The 24,969-nt window shown below is 40.5% G+C and overlaps 2 protein-coding genes across 3 annotated transcripts in view; both read left to right on the top strand.

The window, feature by feature from the left end:
• The first annotated feature begins 9 nt into the window (after positions 1–9).
• LOC308196324 (uncharacterized protein) lies at positions 10–10,482 on the top strand. The gene is made up of 10 exons (XM_080595189.1): positions 10–352; positions 1,482–1,575; positions 2,384–2,515; positions 2,707–2,818; positions 3,412–3,485; positions 4,197–4,289; positions 5,278–5,309; positions 8,071–8,403; positions 8,857–8,905; positions 9,708–10,482. Exons 1-10 carry the CDS (start codon positions 44–46, stop codon positions 10,001–10,003), a joined length of 1,524 nt encoding a protein of 507 aa, XP_080451315.1. The 5' UTR covers positions 10–43; the 3' UTR covers positions 10,004–10,482.
• A 178-nt stretch (positions 10,483–10,660) lies between these two features.
• CARS1 (cysteinyl-tRNA synthetase 1) overlaps positions 10,661–24,969 on the top strand; it is a 34,292-nt gene continuing 19,983 nt past the window's right edge. Inside the window, exons 1-9 of one of the 2 annotated variants that reach the window (XM_080595141.1) lie at positions 10,661–10,778; positions 16,047–16,292; positions 19,758–19,849; positions 20,698–20,786; positions 21,122–21,218; positions 21,680–21,778; positions 22,807–22,956; positions 23,912–24,052; positions 24,857–24,945. In XM_080595141.1, coding sequence (XP_080451267.1) covers positions 10,754–10,778; positions 16,047–16,292; positions 19,758–19,849; positions 20,698–20,786; positions 21,122–21,218; positions 21,680–21,778; positions 22,807–22,956; positions 23,912–24,052; positions 24,857–24,945 — 1,028 coding nt within the window. In that variant the 5' untranslated portion in view covers positions 10,661–10,753. The remainder of the gene's footprint in view (positions 10,779–16,046; positions 16,293–19,757; positions 19,850–20,697; positions 20,787–21,121; positions 21,219–21,679; positions 21,779–22,806; positions 22,957–23,911; positions 24,053–24,856; positions 24,946–24,969) is intronic. The other variant, XM_080595142.1, reaches the window with a different exon arrangement.

Consider the following 24,969-nt stretch of genomic DNA (forward strand, 5'->3'; position numbering starts at 1 on the left):
GAGCTGAGCCGTTTCCTAAAGTTTCCTCTTGCTCCCAGTCGGTATGAAGCACGCCACCAGGATACGTACTACCGCTCTACCCTCTTTTCCTCACTTTGCTCGCATTGGGGCCAGTCCCTTCCGTGCTACCTGGCTGCCCTCTTGCCGTTGCAAATCAGCGCTTCGGCACACGGGTGGAAAAGCGGAGCACCGGAGCCGCTTCCCGGCGGGCAGGCGGCGGGGCGGAGCGGGGGCGGCTCGCCCCGGGGCGGATAAAGGGGCGGTGGCACCACCTCCTCCTCCGGGTGAGCAGCGGGAGCGCGGCGAGGAAGTGCTGGGCGCCGCGATGGGAGGCAGGGTGATGGGACTGCTGGTGAGTGAGGGACCTGGCCCTCAGCTCTCTCCTTTTGGGGTGTATTGGGGGGTGGAAATCTTCCTTCTTGGGGAGCCGGGCGTCCTGCCCCGTGCGGTTTTCCGCGTTCGCTTCCAGCAGTTCATCTGGGACCTCGCTTTTACTTCGTGCTTGCTGAGGGTACGGGGGAGTTCGCAAAGCGCTCCTAAGCCTGGGGAGGCGAACGGGGCCGGGGTGCGCACCGGGTCGCGGCGCGCACCGGGTCGCGGCTCTGCTCTCCGTCGGGGGAAGGTTTGGGGGAGCCAGCCAGCCCGAAGAGCTCCGCCGTCCCGCTTGCCAAGAGGGTGGTTTTGTGAACCCCACCGTTACGGGGCAGGCTTTGGGTGTCCCGCGAGGAGAAAGTAGGAAGAGCGGAGCTGCGGGAGGGCGACCTTTAAATCCGACGCTTACGGGGAAGAAGCGGAGCCGCTTCCCTCCTGCTGCCGTCCCCGGGCCCAAACGCGTTGTGCCCGGGTGCCACCACGGCCCGGGGCCGCCCCTCCTCGGCGCTTCGTGCTACTGTAGTCGCACAGGATTCTTTTCCTTTTTCATTTTTTTTAAAAAAAAAGTTTGTTTTTTTCCTGGTGGTCCTGTAGTTAGGGTAAGGTGGCTGCTTCTTGTTGTCGATGACTCATTCACTTGCCTTCTGAGGAAGGTTAGAGCCAGTGAGAAATGCCGTGTGAAAACTCCTTGGGCGTATCCTTTTTATTTTCTTCCTTTAAGGCAGACTTCGACCCTTCTAAGTTAAAGATAGGCCGAGGGTGAGTGGAACAAATCCCTTGCACCAGGCAGAAACCTCGGTCTCTGGAGTTTGCTTGTAGTGAGTTAGTGAAAAGAAGAAAGTTAAAATGGAGGTGGGGGACTTGGGCAATAGTTTCCTAAAACGTTTCAGCTGCTGCTCTGGAACCGTGTGGTGCTGCTCTAACCCATCCTTTGTGATTGTAATTACTGCTGTGAACAGCACACTTAACAGAAATTAGTTTGGGTTTCCTTTGTGGCTTCCCATGAACTCCTGAATATGTTTTCAAGTCTTTACAGGAACATCTCCCCAAGATTGCTATCCTGTCCTGGCAGGTTGAATCACTTAAACACCTGTCTGTCTTTGCTGTAGGTTACACTGTTGATAATGTCTGGAAACAGAGCAGAGGACTGTGGAGAGGGGGAATACTTGCACAAAGGTCTCTGCTGTGTCTTGTGCCCAGCAGGTAAGACTTTGGACAGTCTCCATATTCCCCATCTGAGGTGATTCATTATTGTTGTTACATTCCAGCTGGTGGAATTTTAAGCCCAGCTGATGCTGTGATGGCTTCTTGGTGCTGGACTCCATTTTAAGCGAGAGCTTTTTGCGTAACACGTAATGACTGGGAGCAATATCTTGGCAGCAGTTCAGAAAGTCTCTGCCCGCTGTTGGGGATGAAGTGTTCAAAGTCGGGTTGCTTTTTGTGTTCGTTTTCTTAACAATAGTCAGTGAGCCCAGGGGAATTCTGATTTCTGTATGTGGAACTTTGCTTTGCTGTGCTCTCCCTGCCTTGCTCAATGTGTGCAGTTAACTCAGTTTTGTGCCAAGAAGTGCACTACCCTTGGGTAGTATCACAAGGCTATCTGGTGTATTTGAAGAGCCTTCAGATGAAGGAGAAGAGATCTTCTTGTTACACTTTTTTTTTTGTACAAGCAATTCTCTCCATGCCTGTCATACATCCCTTCCAGCGAGGTGGTGCTGGCTGAACAAGTGACACTGAGCTGCTGCAGTGAATCCTGTGTGCTCCATGGTGTGTCCCAGTGCAGGCCTGCCTGGCTGCCTTCTTTGCCACTGCCACTTGTCTGAGCAGTAAGCTCAGGTGTGCCTCCTGGCCATGCTGTGTCACACAAGCTCCCGTGTGATGTGCTGCTTGCTTGCAAGGAAGGGTTGGACTTTGACCAAAATGGTTTTATATTGTAACATCCTGCTGTGGTAATTTGTATGTTACACAATCCCTTGAGAGTGCTGCTTCTGCCGATTCTCCTCTTCCACAGGTACTTATGTTGCTCAGCACTGCAGTACTCCACACTCAAAAGGAAGATGTATCTCTTGCACTGAAGGGGAAGATTATACTGCTCATGCAAATGGCTTGGAAGAATGCTTGCTGTGCAGACAGTGCAAAGACGGTACCACAGTTTCAGTGAAACCTTAACCCTTGTGCCCTTAATTTAATGCAGAAAGCCTGGTGCTCTTTTTTTTGCACTTCTGGTTGTTGAGAATAACAAAGTTGGGGAAAAATGTTGCCTTTATGGCCAGGGTATAACTTAAGCACAGTTGTATAGAGCTACAACTTTTATACTCATTTTTTAAATTTTAGACCAAATAACTTTGAGAGCCTGTACTCTCACGCGTGACACTGAATGCCAATGCAAACAAGGATACTTCTGCCCTGCTGAGGGCTGTGAAATATGTCAAAGATGCAGTAAAACGTAAGTTCAATAATGAACATAAGCAATTCTTTTCTTTCTAGTGAACTTCAGAGCTGTGGCCCAATGTGTGTTAATACCTACCACACCACTTAGACTGAATAATTCCCTCGAAGACAAATAGCATTATTCATTCATCTAAATTCTAGATGTCAAAATACATGAGGCTGAGACCCAGATGATACAGATTTTTGGTTCCACTGTGCTTGTTGCTTATGTCTGTGTGCTTACATGTTTTGTGTCTTCAGATTAGTATTTCCCCACATTCACAGCTGAATAAGCATTGTAGCAGCCACTGCAAAACTTCAGGAGGTAGAGCCACTTGTTGAAGAAAACTCACTACGCATGAATAATGCATCCACTACATGTGTTGTTGGTGTTTGGTTGTGGTTTTTTTTGCTCCACTTAAACAGCTTATGTATGTTAGCCTTTTGCTTTTACTTAATCTTACAAGGTATTGGGTTATTTAAAAGGTGCAGTTCTAACAAATCTGTTTATGCATGTTCTGTTTGTGTCTCTAAGCTCTGCGTGAACACAAACAGGTTTAGTACATCACTCTAGAAATGTTGATACAACTGTTTTGCCATCCACTTCAGGTGTCCAGAAGGGAAGGAAATTGTGCAGAATTGCAATGCTACGATGGACCTAGGATGTGGGTTACCTGATCAAGGTCTGGAACATAAATACCACTTGGCTTGGTCTGTTGGGTGTATGAATTCTGGCTAATAACACAGAAATGGTCTGCAAAAACAGTGGTTTGAACTTCCTCTGTAGCATACTTAGGAGTTTCTGTATGTTGGTCTGGGAATTACTTGATAGAGACAAGTTCTTGAAGGGGTTGGGAAAGACAAACCATCTTAAACTTCACTTCAAGCAAAAGAGCACCTACCTTGGTGAAAAGCTATACGTATTGCCAGGGTTTTCAAAGTTGCAACATCCTCACTGTTAAAAGTTAGGACCACTACAAACATTTCATTAATGTTTAGCATGTCTGAGAAGCTGTGTGTAGTGACTTTCCTCTTCTGCTGACTAGAAAAGGAAGGAATGAGCCCTATCAACACTATAGCACATCAATCTGCCATCCTTCGCATATGTTTTCCACTTAAATATTTCTTTTGAAAGCCTTGTAGAGCTTGCTTTGCAGCTCTGTACAGAATTCCCCACTGCTACTGGGATAACAATGTGTACTGCAAGCCAGTCCTTGGATTCAGGTCAGTTGATAGTCCCAGTGCCTTTTCTAGGACAGGCTAGCTGGGTCCTTATACTAGTGTGGAGTTTAGGTTGTTCTATCAGGTGGCAGGGAAGAATTGTACTTCAGAATGTCATATGTGGGGACTGCTTCAGTATTTCAGGCACTGATTTTATTCCTTTTTCTTTGCAGGAAACACATCTCTTTGGATTACTGCAATTATTTTGGTGGTTGTTGTTTTGGTGGTGGTGGTGTTTATAATTAAAAAGCTGAGATGTGATAAAGGTAATTCTGCTTGATTACTACCCATGAACTTTCCAGAACGAGGCAGAGCATGCACTAAGGCTATTCTTTCAGTGTTACTCTATAGGGGATCTCTTTAATAGATAAGCTCCCACTTGTTTAGCGTGTGATTCAATTAAGTAACTTGAGTGAAATGGAGACCAGTTTTGTTCAGTAAATAAAATGAATAAACTTTAACTGAACGGATGCCCTGGCCTCAAAGACTAGCATAGGGTCCTTAAAAGGAAGTCCTCCCCTCCCCCCCATCTCCTTGCATTGTATTGGCAAATAGCGAGGAAAACCCTGTGCATGAGATCAGGCATGGGACAAGAAGTATCAACTAATTAGATCATTGATTTTTCACTCATTGTGTTTGGCTGTAGAATTTTTTTCAATACAGCACTGCCCTTGCATCATTCCAGCCTCTTAATGTGAATGTTAGGTTGGTTAGCCCTATATGAATGCACATAGTTGTTTTTTCTAGTGAGGATGAATATCTTCTGCTGAGAAATACTTTTTTTACATTACTGCATATTAAACTTTTTGCAACTATCTTAGTTAGATGATATTGGAAGCAATTTTGAACAAAGTTTACCTTTGAAATTCAGATCATGACTTACTGCATGTATTGCAGTCAAACTTTCTGCCTCATTTTGTATTGCAACAGCCCATGACAATGCTAAGAAGCATAGGCTGGGGGGGGGGGGGGGTGCGGGAATTGGGATTTCTTTCTTTTGAGAGAGGGGCTTAAAATCCAAACTGCATCTTGATGTCTATATTTTACAGTTTGCCTGTGTGAAGGCACAGTGTAGGTGTAGCTTCCACTGTAGGTGGAAGCTAGGGGTAGTAACTTTGGACACTTCAAGGAACTAAATGGCTTGTAGTGGACCTTTTGATTTGTGTAAAGAAGTTCTACTCTATGTAAGTCTTGTATGAAATTTAATTTGCAGCAATTCCTAGTAAGTCTCCTAATGTTACTCTTATTTTTCAGCCACTTCACCTGACAAAGTAGAAAAAGGCCTGGTAAGTATATAATAGGTACACCATTTTATCTCAAAGCTTTGTGCAACTAAAGCACTATTAATTTTCCCTGTTACACAGCTTTTAATTCTTGTCTTGCTGTAGATGTCTGGTAGGGTGTGTTCCTGAAATGTAACAAGCCCTGATTCATATAGGGCCTCATGCACTCTTTACTGGTATGCATCCAGTGGAGTTGGCCTCCCTAGTACTTGCATTGAAAACATTACAGAGCCTGTGGCCAGGATGTTTTGAAAGTGGAAAAACTGAGATGAAGCACCAGCTTTCATTTCAAACTGTTGCCAAGTGGTGCCTTGATTCAACTAGTTCTCTGCTGCTTCAGGCTTATAATCCCCAGGGAATGACAGCTATCAATTTCCTGTGTGATGTTTCATACAAAATGCAAGGAAAGCTACAACACCAATCCATAAGATTACTTCTCTTGATCCAGCGGACAAAGTGACTAAGTGTCCTGCCTTTAAACTGACATCTCAAGCTACAGACCAGGACCTTGTAGCCTAATGTCTTGATCACAGACAGTCCCATAAGTCAAGGCAATCAGGGCTCAGAGAATGCTGGTTCAGAAGTATATCCTGAAAAGTGTTTACCATGCCAAGGCTGGCTGCTGACACATGTTCCACTGTTAAAGCTAGTTTTACCCTGGCCTCTTGTGGTCAAAGACTGTTTTAGAATCTTACAGTTACACATGGTCAACAACACTCTTAATATGCTCCAGCTTCTTGGGTCACCCCTGAAGTGGTCAGGCAGTTGGACTTCCATCATCTTTGTAGGTCCATTCCAACTGAACTATTCTACTATTGCTAGTCTTGTATTTAGCAAGAGGAAGCTAGACTAGTTAAGTACTCTTGTATTTAGCTTTTCTATTTAGAAGTTATACTCCTAACTGCTCAGCAAGGCAGAAATGAGCTTGATCTTCTGACTAGTGTAGTTAACCATGCATAGCATCAAGCTCTAAAATAGATTTTGAAGATGAGAAATCTTTAAGGATCCAAAGTGTTCTCATAGCACATGCAGCACATCCTTCCCCCTGCTACTTTCCTTGTCCCTCACCCAAAGCAAGTAGTACTCTGTGCATGAGCTCATCTAACTTACCAGTAAAATAGTTCAAGCAATTGAATGTGTTTTAACTGTCATAGTTGAAAACTGAAGGAATGGTGCTGAAAGATCAGTTAAAAACATTACCTTAAACTTTTCTCTTTTTTTAAGGTCCATAAGTGGCTCAAATATCTGAATCGTCCACTGGGTTTTGTTGGGTTGTCTCTCTTCCCACACCCTGGCCAGATTCGCAGTGTTTCATATATTCATAGAAGCTGATGAAGGAACATGACAGAAAACCTGGTCAAAGTGGTGTAGCATAGGAATAGGCAGACATAACATTTTGAATAAACTGTAGTAGAATAATAATATAATCATGAATGGTGCATGGTGACATTTAGCTCTGAAATAATACTATCACGAAATACTATCATGAACTTAAGTTGTAATACCTGTGTACTTGTGCTACTCTAACAAAGGTTATTTGGAGAGTTGCATTCTGATATGTTACTGAGACCAGTTATTTTGGCACCAGCATGCTGTCCTTCCAAAGAAGTACCAGTGAACTTACACTGCTATAAAAAATATATATATTGTAAATATGTTGCTTCTACATTATTTCCTTCCAAAATTGATCAGTTTCATTAGCCATGCTCTAAACCTTCAGTCACTAGGTTACCTAATTAAGAACTGTCCTGTACAAATAGAAGCAGCTTGTTTAACCTGTTTGCACCCTCAAAGTGAATTCAAGGAGAATGGTGTATAACTATGTGTGCTGAGTGGGGTAGTGTCACATCCCTGCCTACACATGCGGGTGACATGCTGATGTCACATACGGGTCATTGACCTTGTGCAAACAGAAATCACATGGGCTTATGCAGGAAATGCACCTTAAACTGAAGTCATATGGGAGAAACAGTCAATACTTGCCCTCACTTTCTACTTGTAAAAATAAATAACAATAAAAAAGCTGCCTAAAACTTTCCACTTTCAGCATAAGCTGATATGCTAGATATATCCTCATCTGCTTCATACTTGTACTGTTCTTCGTGGGTCACCATCAGCCTGAGGTGAACTTCATGGCATAGGCTTATTTAATGTATTGATAATACTGGAAATGATGCTTCCCTCTCTAAAGCTATGTAGTGTGCTCCAGTACTTACTTTGAACAGAGTTGATTGTGTGAAGTTGAGGAAAAATAATTCAGCAAAAACAACAACAAACAAACCCAAGCTCATACTCTTACATGGAACTGATAATGCCCTATCAGCTCAGCAAAAGCTCTGAGAGCATCAGCCTTCATACAAGAACAGGCTTGAGGTCACTGTTAGCAGGCTGCTAGGTCAGCTCGGCTGATGGCAACTTAATTCCTTCCTGCCTTAGGAGGAGTATGTATTTCCAGACCCAGAGATACTGCAAGCACTAATGAATGACAGTGAAAACCTGAGGAAAAAATTTTCGTTTGTTGTGGAGGTAGCCTGTGAGCCTTACCACGTAGCCTGGTGGGAGCAGAACAGCCAGCAAGATGAAGGTTTAGGCTTCAAAACCATTTGAAAGTTGTGGCTTCTATATGTTTTTCACTTTGACAAATCAGCAGCTCTATTATTTCTTTGACATCTGGTGATTTCAAGTATTCCGTTTCCTTCACCTAAACTGTTTTTGAAGACCTACCTATAAAATATCTCCCAAATAATTTTCTTTTTCTTTACAGGCATCTGAGGGTAGTACTGAAAGCCTAATTTTATCAGAAGTGAAAATTGCAAATAATGCAGCCAACCCAGATGGTGAAAACTCTGTTAAGAGTCCAGAGGACCAAGAACAAGCTAGTGTTAATTTGAACGTAAAATGCCAATCACCAGAGGAAAACAGTGTTGTGCCTTCTGGGAGGGGCACAATCCTGCAGAATTTGAGGTGTTCCATACAAGATTGTTGGAAGAAGATCACTTTGGACACTTCATTATCTGCAAAAACTGGGCAGAATCCTGCTTTTTACCAGAATGCACAATCTAAAGGATTGAGTGGTAGGATGCCAGCAAATCATTCGGTGAGTTGGGGGGGGGGGGGAAATCTCATCATATGTTCTCTGATATGTGTAATGTGAATTCTTACCTATTCCTTGAGTAATAGATGGCAGGATGATAAGAAAGAGGAACCTTTGTCTTAAAGATATCATAGAACACATGGAGAGTGATATCTTGGGAAAGCAGACTTCAGTCCATCATTTAATCTGCTGTGCCTCTCTCATCTTCACGTTCAATATTGACCCAGAAGCCATTCTTTAGCAATAGCACCAAATACATTGTCTTGTTGCTTCACTTACAAGCTAGTAGCACAGCTGTTTTCAGCATGCTCATTTTCAGCTGTACTGTAAAATCTGACCCATCCCGTTATTGGCATGTGTATTGTGAAAGCAAGCTATCAAATAGCTCAGGAATAACTTCTAAGTGAATTAAGTGTTCTGGCATGCTAGAAGTAATGGTCCAACTTTGTATTACAGGTACAAAAACAAAAATATCAAATAATTGTTAAAGATCTCTCTCAAAAAGGTAAGCATCCTATAAACGGTCAGTACTTTGATTTTTTTTTTTCTTGTTGACTTTACTTAAGCAATAGTTTAGAGTGACTGCGACTATTGCTTAAAGATATAAGGCTTTCAGTTAATTGTAAAATACACTGAAACAGGATTAGTACTGCATTTAAGAAAAGTTTCAATCATTGTGATGATGGATTGATCTACTTTAAAGTATGTCTTTTCTGGCAGCGTAATGCAGTTATGCTTTTAAGAATAAGTGGGGTACAGAATTTGTTTGCGTGTTTTAAACAAGTCTGTGGTGCAGCACTGGGATACTGCCTTAATGACTGAGGTGTAGGTCAGAACAGGAAGTCTTTCTGTCAAATTTCTGCTAAATGAAAGACTGCATCAAAGCCATGTATGTGTACTAGTAACTAGTATGTTGACGTGCTGAAATGGCCAAGTGATGGGCTTTGCTAATGCTGGTCTTGCTGTGGCAAACCTGTACTGTTAGCTGAGTGAGGTGGTTAAAGGCTACTGTTGAGTAGCCTTATTAACAGTAAGCAGAAACATACAGTCCCCAAAAACCACCTTTACTGAATGGTATTTCATCTGAAGAGACTACTTTTGAGATATGTAGAGTGGTATCTTCAGCTTCTTAAGATAAATAGGGAACCTATTTGTCGTTCTGCTTCTTAAGTACCAAACCTAGCCTTGCTGTTACTGTTTGGTCTGTACATGTATTTGCTAAAAAGTAATTGGAAAATGTGTATATTATCTGTGGAAAAAAATCTATTTTAGAACCTAAACGGATGTGTTTTTTTTTCTCTCCCCAGAACTGAGAGATAGCTTTTGGGCTTTCATAAATGAAGTACCAGTGAAAAAATGGAGGCGTCTTATGAGAACTCACCTGAAAGAAAATGATATTGATAAAATTATTTATGACTGGCCTAATGACACAGAAGAACAATCTTACCAGATGCTTCTCATCTGGAGAAACACACTGGGAGAGAAACAATCTATTATAAAGTTACTGGATGAGTTAAGGTATCTAGATATCAAGGCTTATGATAATGTAATGAACACTTTAACAAGTAATAACATTATAAGTAAAATAGTAGCTACAGATTAACATTTTCAATGAACTTAAAAAATGCTCCTGTACATATATATATGTCTACAAACTTCCTATAATTAAGGATGCCAAAAACTGCTCATAGAAGTGGCAGTGTGGACGTGATGCCCTCACCTTCCTCCAGGGAGTCAGAAGCGATTTAACAGTCGATGCCTAATCGTGACACAGGCTCCGTTTGCAACATTGACTAAGGTGCTTTTTTGAGTTGTACTATGTGAAACTCAAGCATTGGATGGCAAATTGGGAGTAAGAAGCTTTAGTTTGCCTTTCCTTCATGAGGCTGTGAAGAAGGACCCTTCCTTCGTGTGCTGTATGGACCCGGGTGCTCTTTGTGAGAACAGAGCGCCTGATGTTGTTTTTGACAGAACTGCGTTTTTGTTTACGAAGTAATCGCATTTTGTTTGTGGTGAGAGCACGCGGTATGCGAAGAAGCGTTCTGTTCAAAGCACTGAAATAAAAAGGCTGTAAAAGAAAAAGCTGTGGCGGGCGCTGAGGGGGGCGGCGGGCGCTGAGGGGGGCGGCGGGCGCTGAGGGGGGCGGCGGGCGCTGAGGGGCCGCCTCAGGGGCTAAAATGGCGGCGGGCGAGGCGAGGCGACGGCACGGCTTGAGGTGGCGGCTGCCGTTGCTGTGGTGACGGCGGGGAGGCGGTCGGAAGTAACGTAGAGCGGGCGGGGCGGGGCGGGGCACCGTTTCCGGGCACGCTGTTGCATCAGCTCGTCAGCGAGAGGAGGAGGAGGCGGCGGCGGGATGGCAGCGGCCGCGGCTGAGCCGGGTAAGGCGCGGGGCCGGAGCCGCGGGTCCCGGTGAGGCGCGGGGAAGCGTCCGCCGGGGCTGTCACGGCGCCCTGACGGTGGGGTGATGTCACGGCCGGCCTCTGTCAGGGCGTCAGGTGGGCGCCGTGACGTCACGCGCCGGGCGGGGGGGGGGGGGCGTTTGCCCTGGGGTGATGGCGCTCGGGGGTGCAAAATGGCGGCCGGCGGGGGGTGGCGGGGCGCGAAATGGCGGCGGGGCTGGGGAGGGGCGCGCGGGGCTGCCCCCTCAGCGCGGGCTCCCTGAGGCGGGGGTCGCCTGCTGCCGGCCGGCACTGGGGCTTCCCGGCACCTGTCCTCTTCACCCGCTGTTCTCTTTCCTTATCTCTGCCTGTTCTACCCTGAACTCGGCTCTGAACTTTGGCTTTTTCCAGAGTTTTTTTTGTGACCGTGTTTTAATGATGGGTTGCGCTGCCTTCCATATGGAAGGAGGGCTGGGGTAGTCCTGTAATTTTTGGCACTACTGTAGCAAATGGGAACTTGGCGTACCAGTCGTACAAGTGTGAAATACCATTATGGTGTGTAAGGGTTTAGAAATTTTGTCATTCCAGTTAAGGATCTGTAGATTCAAAGATTTTGTCCCCTTTTCTTTATTGCTGGAAGTTATTTTCCTCTCAGCTTATCACAGGTAATGTTCCTGTGTAAGGGAGTCCAAAAACACTTAAATTTTTCAAAGGACTGTCTTCTTCAGATGTATCTTCCTTATTTTGTTTAAGGGGCAGTAGTGGGAGGACACCAAAGGCTCAGTTCAGGGGTACTTTGTAAGAAACATTTTAGTTAAACTTGTTAATGGGCAAGTAGCCATTGTATTGCAACTATTACATTTGGTTTCAGTTTGGGAAAAATGAAAGTGGAACTAGGGGGGCTGAAGTGAACAGGGCTGAGAAGCTCTTCTGTGGTAGGCTACTCCCATCTTAAAAATCCTAGTTCTGCTAAAAGCCTCTTGATCCCACTGCGTGAGTCTTGAAAAGCCCTGTTTTTGTCTTTCCAGTTTTGAGCCATAATCTACTCCCCAATGTAAGACCACAGTAATATTGACACGTTACGGATATCTCTTATTAATTGTTTTGTTTTGCGAAAGCCCAGTTGGAAAAGAAATATTCAGAAAAGCCTAAGGGTTTTCCTCAGAGAATGTGTCTGCAGAAATCCCAGAACATTTCAGTTGACTTCAAAGTATGACTGACAAGGTTAGCAGGTTCAGGGATGCCCAGGAAGACTAATTTTTCCCTGAAGCAAAGTAACTCCCTGTTTTTATTTAATCTAGCTTACTGCTTGCTTTATGGCTTTTTTGTATTTACTCTGCTGTCAACTCCTTCAAGGAACATAGAGCTTTGGAAGAACATGTTTTCCTTTTCATTTTCAGGTTAATAAAACTGAACAATTTCCATCAAATTTGATATTGTGTAGGTTTCACATCGTCAACTTTGAAAGCTGTTTTATATACAAATAAAATGCACAAACAATTTTATGCCTTTGAGTCTGCGTGTTGCTGCAGTCTTCCAGACAAATTCCTAGTGTCCTCCAGCAGTCAACAAAGCATTCTGTATATATAAGGAAGAATGTGTGACAAATTATATTGTCCAAACTGTGCACCAGTAATTACTGTATGAGAACTGTATTAATGTCTACAGTGGAATTTTTTGGAAACAACTTTTTAATGCTGGGAGAGTGTCACATTAATAATATTCATTCTTGGGATTTTTGAAGGTTATTTTGCTGCCTCTCCAAGACTCATGCTCGGTGCTTGTTTTCTGAATGGAGCTGCTCTTGAGTGATGTCTTGGTGTCTTCGGATCATTCCATTCACATTAGTTAACAACCAGCGTTATGCAACAGCTCTGTAGTACTCCTGCTTTTTTTGCTGTCAGGAAGATGCTTCCTAATGCTGTTGAGTAGCAGCAACTGTAATTTTTGTTTTAGGAGAAAAGAAAAAAGGATGATTCAAGAGAGAGGCTGATTTTTAGCCTAGTTTCCTAAAGCAGGCAGGTTAGGAGACTTGGTCCTATATGGTTCACTGACCCTTCTCCCTCAGTAGCTTTTGAATCCATCGATTGGTAATCATTAAATTCAACAGTGGGATGCCTCTTTGCATGCAGTTGGCAGACTGAGCAAAGGTGGGTTGGAGATATAAGAGAGGCTGGAGATACTGAAGTGTATGGGGAGAGGGGATGAAGCATTTAAGAGACACCAGGAAATTTCTTCAGTGAGAGTGTGTTATGAATTAAAGGTACTGTGAGACTCACGGGCAGGAATTGAGGGTGCAGGATGTAAATCACAGGAAAAAAAGCTTCTGCGGATTTACTACTACTGTTTTTAATAGTGATATCAATGAAACTGGAACAAACTTCTATATAAAGATAATTTTGACTGAGTTCTTTCACATAAAGAAGTGACACTACTTCCCTGTGGTTTGTTGCCTTCCAAATATAGTGTTACTGTATTCATTCTTTCTTCCCAGGAGAATGCCCTGTGGTTCAGGAGAAGAGTTTTTGTCCTGTTAGTTCAGTCCAAGTCGGAGCTACTCACATGAATGCCAGCAGTGGGAATGATTTTGTTCTCTATATATTGAAATGGGATGCTCGTATTGGCACTGATCACTCAGCACTTTTTCTAACACAGCAGATGTGCTTGTATCTCTCAATCTGACTGGAGTGTAGCTGAGTACAACCCCTCTAGCTGTATGCTAGTCATGGTTTGAAAAGCAGCCATTGGTTTAGAAGAGGAAGTTTGGAGCTCAGTGCAGCCTCAGAAACCAGCGTGGGGAACTCGTATTTGTGCAGAAAGCTTGCTGGGAGCTTGAGGCTGCTGTGGCCCAGCTGCTGCAGTGCCCTGAAAAACCCTCCAACATCTGCCCAGGTGTGCTCGTGCTGTGCGGCTCTTGCCTGGCGTGTAATCACAGGCGGGGAGTTTGGGATGAATTTGAGTCAGTGATCCATCTCAACAAAAAAACATCCTCCTATGAGGTCCCCTGGGCTAACTGGTTTCTTTGATGTGTTGCACTTTAAAGTCTGCTGCTCTTACACTGAGACATAACGTCAAACTGTATAATTTCAAGTATTAATGCATACGCCAAGAGTGTTCAAAGTAATTTTGTCTGCCCTGCTTATCAGAGCTGAACTGGTACCAACAATCACAGGCAGTGTTTGCTACCTCTCCTCACTAAAAGTAGCATGTATAGGTTCTGTCATCTTTGTTTTATTTGTGTGTTAGTTTGTACAACTTCCCTTTTAGATCGGTTTATAGATGTGGTTGGAAAGCACTTACGTTGTTTCAGATACACTGAGTTGCTTCCCATTAGCAGCCTGGTGTATGATTAATGGTCATAATAACCCTAGTAATACTTTGCCAGTGGAGTGTTGCTTTCCTTGCAACTGCTCTTTAAAGATCTTTTCTTTGAGATACAGTTTCATTTCTGCATGGATTATTCCTTCAGTATTTGGGGAGGTGTGGGGGGGCTTTTCCCTCATATGATTCATGGATGCAAAATTCACTTATGTCTTAGGGTTCCATAGTTAATGAACATAACTATTTCAAACTGTTTTATGTGTGTAAACACGTGAAGTCCTGTAATGATAAACATCAGTAAATATTTAGGAACCTGAACAGTTTATAGTAAAATTTAACTATGTGAGCCAAAGCTGAATCCTATTCAGCTGGGTAAGACTGGCCCATAAGGTCTAGCTGTGAACCATTATTTACTCTTTATTCCTTATTTTTAACGAACAATTGCATGGATAGCCCTTAAGAAGGATTGAGAACTTACATAAATCTGACTTGGCACTTGTGTATAAATTTTAAATATCTTTTGTGACCTTTGATTTTATTTTTTCTGTCACTGACCATTTATTAGTTCTGCTGGCCTCCAAAGTGGTGTGCCACTTGAACTTACTAATGCTCAAGAGTCAAACACAAATGTACTTGCTATCTAGCTGCCATTTCCCTGTTATCTGAGTTCCTGTTCTCCTTGAGAGCAGCTGTTCAATTTTTACTAGGATGTTTTAATAATTGATTTCAATATGGGAAATGGGCTGCTCATAAAGTCCTAACTGATGATATTGGCATGCATTTGTAAAAACTTTTCAATTATGCATTTCCTCACACCCTCTCCTAACCATCTCTTCCCTTGTCCCTGTTCATCCTTCCCTTTCCAAGAGCACCTCCAGTCCTTTGGGAACTACTTGTGCAGAAAAAGGTGTATACCAATGCAAGAAGCAGCACTTGTAACAGTGGTTCCTTATGGGTTTTGGGAGCAGGGACAGGTGTTCTGATACTGCCTCTCACATTATTGCGCTATGTCCTTGACTATGTCTTAAATTACTCTCTTGGCTGACTATCCAAGCAGGACATTGGTTTAATGTTTACTTTGCTTTGAACATCAACGGAGTTACAAATGTTGAATCACCGTAGGGAAACACCAGTGTTAGTCCTTGTACCCACTGACTTGCTCAAGGCATGCTATTACTGTGAGCATCCCTACCAGAACCCTTTGGCTGCTTCCTCCATAGGAAGACATTCCTGCGTTTGCAAAGAAGAGGTGCAATTAAACTTGCATTGCCTGTGTACCAAATAAATCATGGTGTTAAAATACTGTGAGGGAGAAGCATGTTCTAATATCTTTTCTGTTCCTTTTCTTCATTGTATTCTCTAAGTGTTACTCACGCCTCTGAGGAGAGAGGGTGGTCTAGGAGGAATGTGGGGTTATACAGCAACAGCTTAAGTGTTTGCAGTTGTTGGAGCAAGTGGGAGTAACTTGGTGTGGTGCTGGGAGCTTGCATATTTGCACCAGTCCTGTAAAGACTTCAGGATGTGCTCAGCTCAGTAGAAAAGTATCCACAGCCTATCCACAACTTATAAAATTAATTATACGCAAATATTTGCTGGATGAGTGTTTTAGCAGCATGGAAAACAGATTGGTTAAATTTGTTATGCATGGAGATTTTTCTCCATTTTCAAGTAGCTAATATTCCTTCATGAAAAGAACCCGTGCTTTTGTCCTTACAGTAATACTTTTGTAAAGACTTCTCCAAAAAACTTACGATGGTGTGAACATAATCCTATTAATAGGAAATACCTAGTTGTTCAGTGTCTTGTATTAAAAATATTTTCCTCAAATTTCTTGTCAGTTGCCAGAGCTAATTTGGAGGGGGTGATGTATAGTATAAGGATATATTTTGGTCATGGGATCTCCTTCTTTTAATGCTGACCAAATGTCCTGTGCCTCTGTCTTTACAGCTTCCAGCTACAGTTTTATTCTGAGCATTAGTGAAGAGGAAGCCAGGGTGAAGGCTTTGAACGAGTACCTGAGCACTCGTAGTTATATCCAGGGGTTCACATTTTCACATGCAGATGTGGAGGTATTCAGAAAGTTTTCGGGGCCACCTGTGGACCAGTATTTCCATGTTGTCCGGTGGTACAGACACATAGAAGCAATCTATGATGGCAGCAGTGAAAAAAATGACCCTTGTAAACTTCAAACAAGTGAGTAATATGAAATTGGTGGCCAGGCTATAGACTAGCTGACATTGTATTGATTTTTGTTGCTGAGCAGTCCTAAAAGTTCCCTTTTATACTCTTGCACACTTTACAATTTGATGATCCACTTGTATTCAAGCTCATGAAATTCTTCTTGCATACTGTTTCTGTGTAATACTCGGATCCTGAACTATTCAAATGTTACAGCTCTGTTTCCACATCTGATTCTAAAATTCTTCAATATACAGAATTTGATTATTTGTGTTTTCTTTAAAAAGCTAGCTACTGAATAGTAAATGGATATGTGGGTTTTGCTTTGTTCCCTAAAATGTCAGGATTTTCTCAATCCACCTTTTTTTTCCCTGCAGGAGTAACTAAATAGTTCTCGTATAATGTACAAATTCATAATAAAGTAAACTGCATGCTGCTTCTTAAGGTTATTTTATTAAAACTGATTTTTGGGGGGTTCTTTACACTTGAATGTTTGGGGTTCTTTTTTTAACCTTAGTAATTTAGGGATTGCTGATGATTTCAGGAAATACTAACCGGTTGATCTAGGTCATTGAGTAAGCATGGGTGCTGGCATTTTTGGGAGCTGCATCACTCCTGCCATGATTTCCAGTGAGCTAGCCTAACTTAATTACTTTATAGTGAGAGCCTTCCTCAGGGAGTCATGGAATAATTAATAATAATAATAACACAGAGCTGTTGTATAGTGCTTGCAATATCTGTAAATGAATGCATAATGTGTTTGTCATTTTGGCTGACAGTTGACTAATATTACTCCAATGCCATCTTCTTACAACGTGTCATCATGTGTGTTCTCAGTTCCTAGCAGACCAGCAGTTAAAATCAGACTGCTGAGAGTAGATTTTGTGTATGCCTGCATGTGTTTGTGCTGGTTATTGATTTCCTTCCAGCAGGGAAGGAATCGCAGTTGTACTGCTGGCTCTGGTAGCAGATTTAACGCCACTAACTACGATTTGTCTGCAGAATGTTTGTCATGAATCAGGGTGGGGCAACCAGATAAAAGGCTTCAGTTTTTCCTGTCCACAAAATCTGCAGTGTAAAGTCTCTCTTTCTGAAGGGCTGTCTCATTAGCTTTCTGATTTTCTGATCTGTGCATATTTATCAGAAGTCCTGAAATGGTGTTCTGCAATGTTCAGGATGAAATAATGCATGGATCCACCATGCTTCTTAGGCCTTGGATATATTAACAGTGTTTTTTTGGATGTATCTGAGAGCTCCAGAGATGGGTTAGAGCAAATGAACCTCAGTTCAGCCAGGGGAAGACTACTGCGGGCAGGGATGCCTTTGAGCAGACTAAACAGCATGCCTTTACTTTGCCCTTGGTATCCATGTGGATATATAGAACATGTGCACATATATACATATCTATATATATATATGTGACACTTAACTCACAAACTGAGACCTTTAGGGGTCAGTTACCTGTTTTTTTGTTGTTGTTGTGAGCTTGTTTTTTTTTTTCCTTGTGTTTAGTGTGGTTGTAAGGAAAAAAAAGCTTTAGTGACTTATCTTTTATTAGACTAACCCACACAGGCTTCCTTCCCTGAGGGAAGCATTAGCCACAATTAAGCATACCAGTATAATCTTTGTAAATCAAAGAGTAAACAAATCCATACCTTGGTCTGTGTTATGGATAGACTGCTACTGCACTTGAACTGTTCTGGTCAGTAACATACAGTAAACTATTTAGAATAAACACATATTTCTGTGGATCCGTAGCACGCAGATTAAATGAAGTTCTTTTCTACATTTTTTTTCTTATTTAGGCAGTTACTCAAAAAAGTATGATGAGGAAGAGATTAAATTTTTTTTTATACCATGGAACTGTATGTTACTTGTAGGTTTTCTGTCAAAAATTTTCATATGAGGATATTAGGGAAACAGAGTTAATGAATAGCATCCTGAAACACAGGATCAGAAAGGCAATATTGTTGTCAAAACAAATAGTTTGTATAATATTTTAATTGTGGTTAAAATGCCTACCATGAGAATTCCTAAAGGCAGTACTATATGTATTAGCCTGGTACCTTCGGTGTATCTTTGAATTTCCTGTTTTGCTTCCATTCCAGGTTAATGTGATGATTAGTTTAACATCATTACAGCTGCAAGCAGCCCTGTGCATAGCAAACTGCAACTCTTTGACAGATGACATGCCCATGTGTTCTTTGAAAACACGTTTAACAATTGTGTTAAAAATTGAAAAGAAAACAAATGCAAGAATAAGCCTGCAGTTTCCCAGACTGTTTGGCAGCAGAGTAGAAGAGCTGAAAGCAGCAGCACAAAAGGGACATGCCACCTTCCCAAAAGTAAACTGAAAAGCATCCAAAACCCACCCACATACAGTGTGTTCCATGTTGAGTGAGTCTTCGGTGTTTGAAGTGTGGTTCTTTGGCTTACTGTCCTGCCTTCTAGAATGAAGGTTGTGATGAATTAAAATAAACCCTTTTAGTTCTGTGGACACTGATTTGTTGAAATCAGATTTTTTCTGAACACAGTTATCACAGTGATGTTCATGCAGAAAAACACCAAAGGAAAAAATGAAAAATTTGCAAAAAATACTTCGAAATGTAGTATTGAAATATAAACTTTCTGTTTTGACAACCGTTTACTGTTGCTTTGTAATTTGTGTTACACTGTTTGTGTATGTGTAACATTGTTTATGAATTTCTACCAAGTTAAAAAGTATCGAACTTTTATTCCTATTTAGGTCAAAGGCAGTTTTCAAAATGTTGAAATTCCCCAAAGAACAGCAATTACAGGTCTTCCCATCTCCTTTGAATATTATCACTGGTATTACCCAGATTTTTATCTGTTCTCCTTAATGGCAAAATTTAACCTGCTGATGAATTGGAGCGTATTTGTGGTAAATGAGAGTGCTCAGAAATGCCTTGTGTACATAGCAACCACATATGATTAAAAGCTGAGGCTCTTTCTAAACCTTTTGGTCTCCTCTCCCTCTCATGCTAAGTACACAAACTCTGTCAATATTGGCTCTACAGATTAAGTCTGGTCTCCAGAGATTTTTTTGCAAATTCTTTGTATGATATCTATATGCCATCACAGTACATACAGTCGGCAGCATTGCAGAAAGCCCAGGACTGCCATAGCACTTTATTAATATTTTATTAAGTTTCAAAGCTCTTGTTAATGCTTTAACTGAATTGCACGCTCTCACTTTTATACCCTTTTCTTTCCTGTTACTCGAATCAAAGGTAATAGGTGTGGCAAGGCAGAGGGCGGAAAATAAGTGATTGAAATCTTTTAGTGGCTTTTTAGTGGCTTTAGCTCTAACAGAATTATTTTGGATTACTAAATTGGAGTTGTTTTCTGTAATTATATATATTTTTTCTTTTGAACTAACTTAATGATGTGATAAGAAGTAAATGTTATACTGCAAAACTACTTATATTTTCAGTTCTATTTAAATTGGTTTTCCTCTAGGTAAAGGCAAACGTATGCAGCCCCCCTGGACTCCCCCTGAAGGGACAAAACATTCTAGACTCTGCCTCTACAACAGCCTGACTCGCAATAAGGTGACTAAATGAATGAAAAGTGAGGATCTCCTTAAAAATGCAAACAGAGGAGTCATCAAATGTTTGCTTCTTAAGTGTCTTCCTTATTAGTACACAGGTTTCTGGGGTTTATTTTGTGGGATTCTGACAAGCACGTGCCAGAAATGCTGCATTAGTCAAGTCTGTTTGGTGAGGCAAGTGCTACAATATACACAATAAATATACAGGTGTGTGTATGCATGTGTGTATTGCTTAATATATAACATGCATTAGCAAGTTATCATCATGTAAAATAGCCAGTGGTTCAACTGTAAAACACGTAAGCATAGGCAGTGTGAACAAAATAAAACCACAGTTTCTTTCTTTAGATGTCGCTTGAGCAAAAAAAAATCTTGCAAATTATATTATTGTAATACAGAGTGGTAAAACTTCCTGTGGCCTTGGCTGAAGGTTTTTGGGGGAAGAGAGGAAATACTAGGAATACTAATGTCACACAGTATGTAATATCGCAGAATATATGAAATGGCAATACTGTATAGCCTTTTTCAATGCAAAAGAAAGCCTGATCTTCCCTCATGAACACAGCTTGAACAATGGCCTACCTAATCCAAATCTTAGTAATCTAATATCTGGATAGATAAGAGTGCGGATAACAGGGTGTGGCAGCTTATGTTCTCTTTTAAATGCTAGTGATGATCTTTTCTTATAGTAAAACTAGGAGTGGAATAAGCTTTTTTTAATAAAAAAAAATATATATATGTATATATAATCCATGTTTTTCATGTTCTGATTTTCCAAATGTGGTGTTTTTGGCTGAGAGCATGTGTCTTCAATTCTTTCTACTCACTGTACCATCCCTTTCAATTAAGGAAATATTTCAGCCGCAGAATGGAAAAAAGGTGACATGGTATTGTTGTGGTCCAACAGTATATGATGCTTCTCACATGGGACATGCCAGGTACTGTAGTTGCTTACTTTGATAAAAGTAATAACAGCAGTTGATATAAGTAGTAACAGCACTAATAAGTAAGCAAAGATTAAGGAGAAAAATGTACTTTATTTAGATAAGTGTATTACTGGACAATGGTCTTGTTAGTCTCAATGATCAAGATTTAAGGTTAGAAGCATATTATGTTCTGTCATTGTGTGAGGGAAAACTTGCTAGAGGATGAGGGAGAGTTGAAACTGCTATAAAATTATTGACTGATATTGAAGTAGTTTTTGCATGGAATAGAAACATATTTGAGGTATTCACTAAACACTAATACTAATTTTTGTTGCTGTTGTTTTTAGATCATACATCTCATTTGATATTCTGAGAAGAATCCTCAGGGATTATTTTAAATTTGATGTTTTCTATTGTATGAATATTACAGATATTGATGATAAGGTAAGACCTGTTTAAATTGTAATCTAAAATACTGTAGTTTGTGCATGAAAGTCAGAGAATCATGTGCAATTGCTATTTGGAAAGCCAAGATGAATAATATACTTACTGATATGTATTTTGTACACAAAGTCATTGATTTCTGTGACTTCCTGTGCTAGCAAACTACTCATACATAAACGAGTGCTGTTATAAATCATGAAGAGTAAACATTTTACAAAGATAACTTATTTTATTTGCCTCTTTCACTGTCTGTTGTTGACATGCCTAATTAATTCTGTTGAGGTAGCTAATTAACTATATATGGTGTGTTTAAGTTGTATTACTGCTTGTGATTCTTGCATCTTGTTAAATTTGTATGGATCCTGAAAAGTTTTTTGTATCTAATAGCATTAGATTTTATTTGCACTTTCTATAACTGTTGTTCTGCTTCACAAGAATATTTCCGTATTTCTGCTTTGTAGATCATCAAGAGAGCAAGACAGAACTACCTTTTTGAACAGTATAGGGAGAACAAAATAACACCAGCTCAGCTACTTGAAGATGTTAAAACTGCCTCAGAGGTGGGCTCAATATTTAATCCCTGCTAGTGTTTTAGGTTCTTACTCAGTAACATAGCAAAGCATCTAAAAAATGCCTCTGACTTTGCTGCCGGTTTAAACTTTCTGCTTGTTTCACTTATTCTATTGAACTGCTATCACACAGATTAGAAGTGTTACTGGAATAGCTTATCACTGATTTTAGAATTGACAAGAACTATCCATGTAAAAGGCATTCCTGACTTTTTATGTCTATAAAAGTTGTTTGTATATTGTTTTATACCATATATGTAAACACGTATAATGGTGTTGATGTGATGGGGGGGAAAAAAATCAAAAAAAAATTTGTATGTTTATTTGTTAGAATGCAAACTTCAAAAGTAGCCTTTTAAAATAGGTTTTCAAAAGCTGGTCCATAATATTTTAAAGCTGTAGATATCTGTGAGATTTCCTTTTTGTACCACTGATGGCCTTGGAAAGAGCAAAAAGTCTTGAAAGCTTAAAGGATGTAATAATTTGTGTGTGCTGGACATGGGGTGCATGGGGGAAGGTGATTCTCTGGTCATTTTAGAACTTCAGATCACAAAGGGATTATTGGTCTAATGAATGAAATACAGGCCTGGGAATTAGGAGGCCTGGAAATTTTGCCCAGCTGTCATTGCGTGACATACTTTTTAAGCACAGCATTTAATCTCTTTGTGTTTCACATTGAAGCTTCTCCATTTGAGATTTGGGATAATTAACTATGTAATTGAAGTGATCAATTGCATAGAAAGTAAACATTACTAAACGACAGTAATTAAGGTTTAGTGATTTATAAAGTTTTTGAAAAACTAAATTGAGATATGAACTACATTTTTTTGGACTAGTGAATATATGTGCTTACATTTCAGTAGTCTGATATCAAAGCTGTTTATAGTAGTCTGATATCAAAGCATAACATATTATTCATCAAAAGCAAGGTACTATATGGCTAAGATAATACATTGTATGTGGAACATAGCCCTACTGTACTGAAAGTTGTTTTTTTAAAACCTTTTCTTTTTTTGTAGCTCTTTTCAGTTAAATTAAATGAGACAACAGACCCAGATAAAAAGCAAATGTTGGAAAAAATTCAAAATGCGGTGAAGTCTGCTTTTGACCCTCTACAAGCAGCTGTGCAAGCAAAACTCCCTGCAGAAGAGATCAATAGATGTCATGAGGTCAGTTTGAGCTCCTTTTTAAATTATTTTTATAATAGTCAGGGCCTTTAAATAGTATTTTGCTTGATGAAATTGTTTTCAGTAGGGGTTGTACTATAAATTGTTGTACAATCGTATATGACATTCCACTACATGTGGTTTTCTACATAAAAGTTTGTCTCTGTTGAGAGAAAAAAAATATATAAAACTTAATTATGTTCAGAATAAATTTTATCCCAAAGACCATTACAATTAGCAACAGTAATCCTGTTGACACTATTGGGCTTTGGTATTCAAGTCAGGCAATAAAATTGCTAGCTTTTAGTAATTGGCTTCCACATGCCTCTTTTCTTGCTTTCAGATTATTTGTCATATTCACTGTAGGAAGCACAGGGTATGAGAGAAGTACCTCTCTAACTCACCTTAAAAAAAACACACATCTATTGTAGAATCAGCTATCTTTATAAAAGTGCGTAGTGACCTGAAAGAACTTGAAAAGCAACTAAAATCTAAACAATCACACCTTCTGAGCTATATGCTGTTGTAAATGAGTAAATAACTAAAAATCCACCTCTTAGTATAGGACTGAGAAATGCATCCTTGCTGAGGTTCAAATCAGTCTTTCAAACACTTCTTATTGATGTGCACAGAAAGGCTTCTGTTAGGATTGTCCAGCAATTATGGGGGTAATGGGTGGTGTGGTAACTGCAGATCCCGTCCAGTGTTTACGACATAAATTCCACATGCTCATGTAAGTGACCAGTATCAAAACAGATGTCAGTTACCAGTTTGTCTTCCTTCCTCTGAGTGTTTCATCCATATATATAAAGGACAATGTGATAGAAGCACAGATTACTCTGTATTCATAGACAAGTGTCTTTTTCCTTAAGCGAACCTTTCTGTTCAGAGTAAGATCTTTCAGCACAGTTTAAACAGGACAAGTCTTTCTTCAGTTACACTTATAATTGTTTTGTAGATAATGTTGGAAGAAGCCAAAGATTTGCTGTCTGACTGGTTGGACTCAGAATTTGGCAGTCAGGTGACTGACAATTCCATATTCTCAAAGCTCCCCAAATTCTGGGAAGGGGAATTTCATAAAGATATGGAAGCTCTCAATGTAAGTAAAAAAAAAAAAAAAGAAAAAAGAAAAAACTCTTTTCTGTTTTGTAAGTGTATATGCAGTGCCTCATAATACCCAGAATATAATACAAACCCTTTAATAGCTTTCAAAAGCCTTGTATTTCAACAGTATTGATAACATATTTCCTTTAATCTTTAATGTGAATAGGTAGCTATTAAATTATCACCTGTTTTGTTTTCATCCCAGCAATCTTAAAACTTTTGTGCATGTTACCAGTGCCAGTGAACTGGAGATAAGTTTGGTGTGTACGCTCCATCTTTCCTCTTGGTCTAAAATGGGCTTATAATCATATAAACTGATCCAGAAGTTTCAGGTAGTTTGTTAGCTACACAGGACCGCCCTATCATCCTAAGCGTGTAGATTGACTACTGAATACTCTTAAAATTGTGTGGTGGTGACAAAAGTCAAGGACAGATTTGTCTGTTCCAGGTGAAATACTATGTCATATGCAGTGGATCAGATCAATGAAGGTTTATTTATTTACCTCCAAATCAAAGGGACACACTGCCTGTTCTGCCAGAAGTGCAGTAAGTGGAATAGGGGCTGTCTGCTGCAGTAGTGTGTTGGTAACGTTGCCTTAGAGGCCGAGAAAAAAAATGCCACAGCATATTGTTGCAGAGCATAGAGCTTGAAGTAGGAGTCTTAGATTCCACTGTCACTTGCTTTTGAGCAAGTTACTCAATGAATGTATGATATATATATATATATTGTATATATTTGAATGTCTGTATATATGTATTTACATATGCGTAAATATAAAATGCTACTTTTTCTCTGTAGGTTTTACCTCCAGATGTTTTAACGCGGGTTAGTGAATATGTACCAGAAATTGTGGCATTTGTGAAAAAGATTGTGGATAATGGTTATGGGTAAGTTCACTACTGAGTGTTTTT

Source organism: Anser brachyrhynchus, assembly GCF_964034855.1.
Source record: "Anser brachyrhynchus genome assembly, chromosome: 5".
NCBI lineage: Eukaryota > Metazoa > Chordata > Aves > Anseriformes > Anatidae > Anser > Anser brachyrhynchus.

Excerpts from the sequence above, each read along its gene's own strand:
- LOC308196324 (XM_080595189.1), top strand. The coding sequence starts at position 44 with ATGAAGCACGCCACCAGGATACGTACTACCGCTCTACCCTCTTTTCCT. Across the intron at positions 5,310-8,070 it reads ACAAAGTAGAAAAAGGCCTG|GCATCTGAGGGTAGTACTGA; the intron begins GTAAGTATATAA and ends TTTTCTTTACAG. Across the intron at positions 8,404-8,856 it reads GGATGCCAGCAAATCATTCG|GTACAAAAACAAAAATATCA; the intron begins GTGAGTTGGGGG and ends TTTGTATTACAG.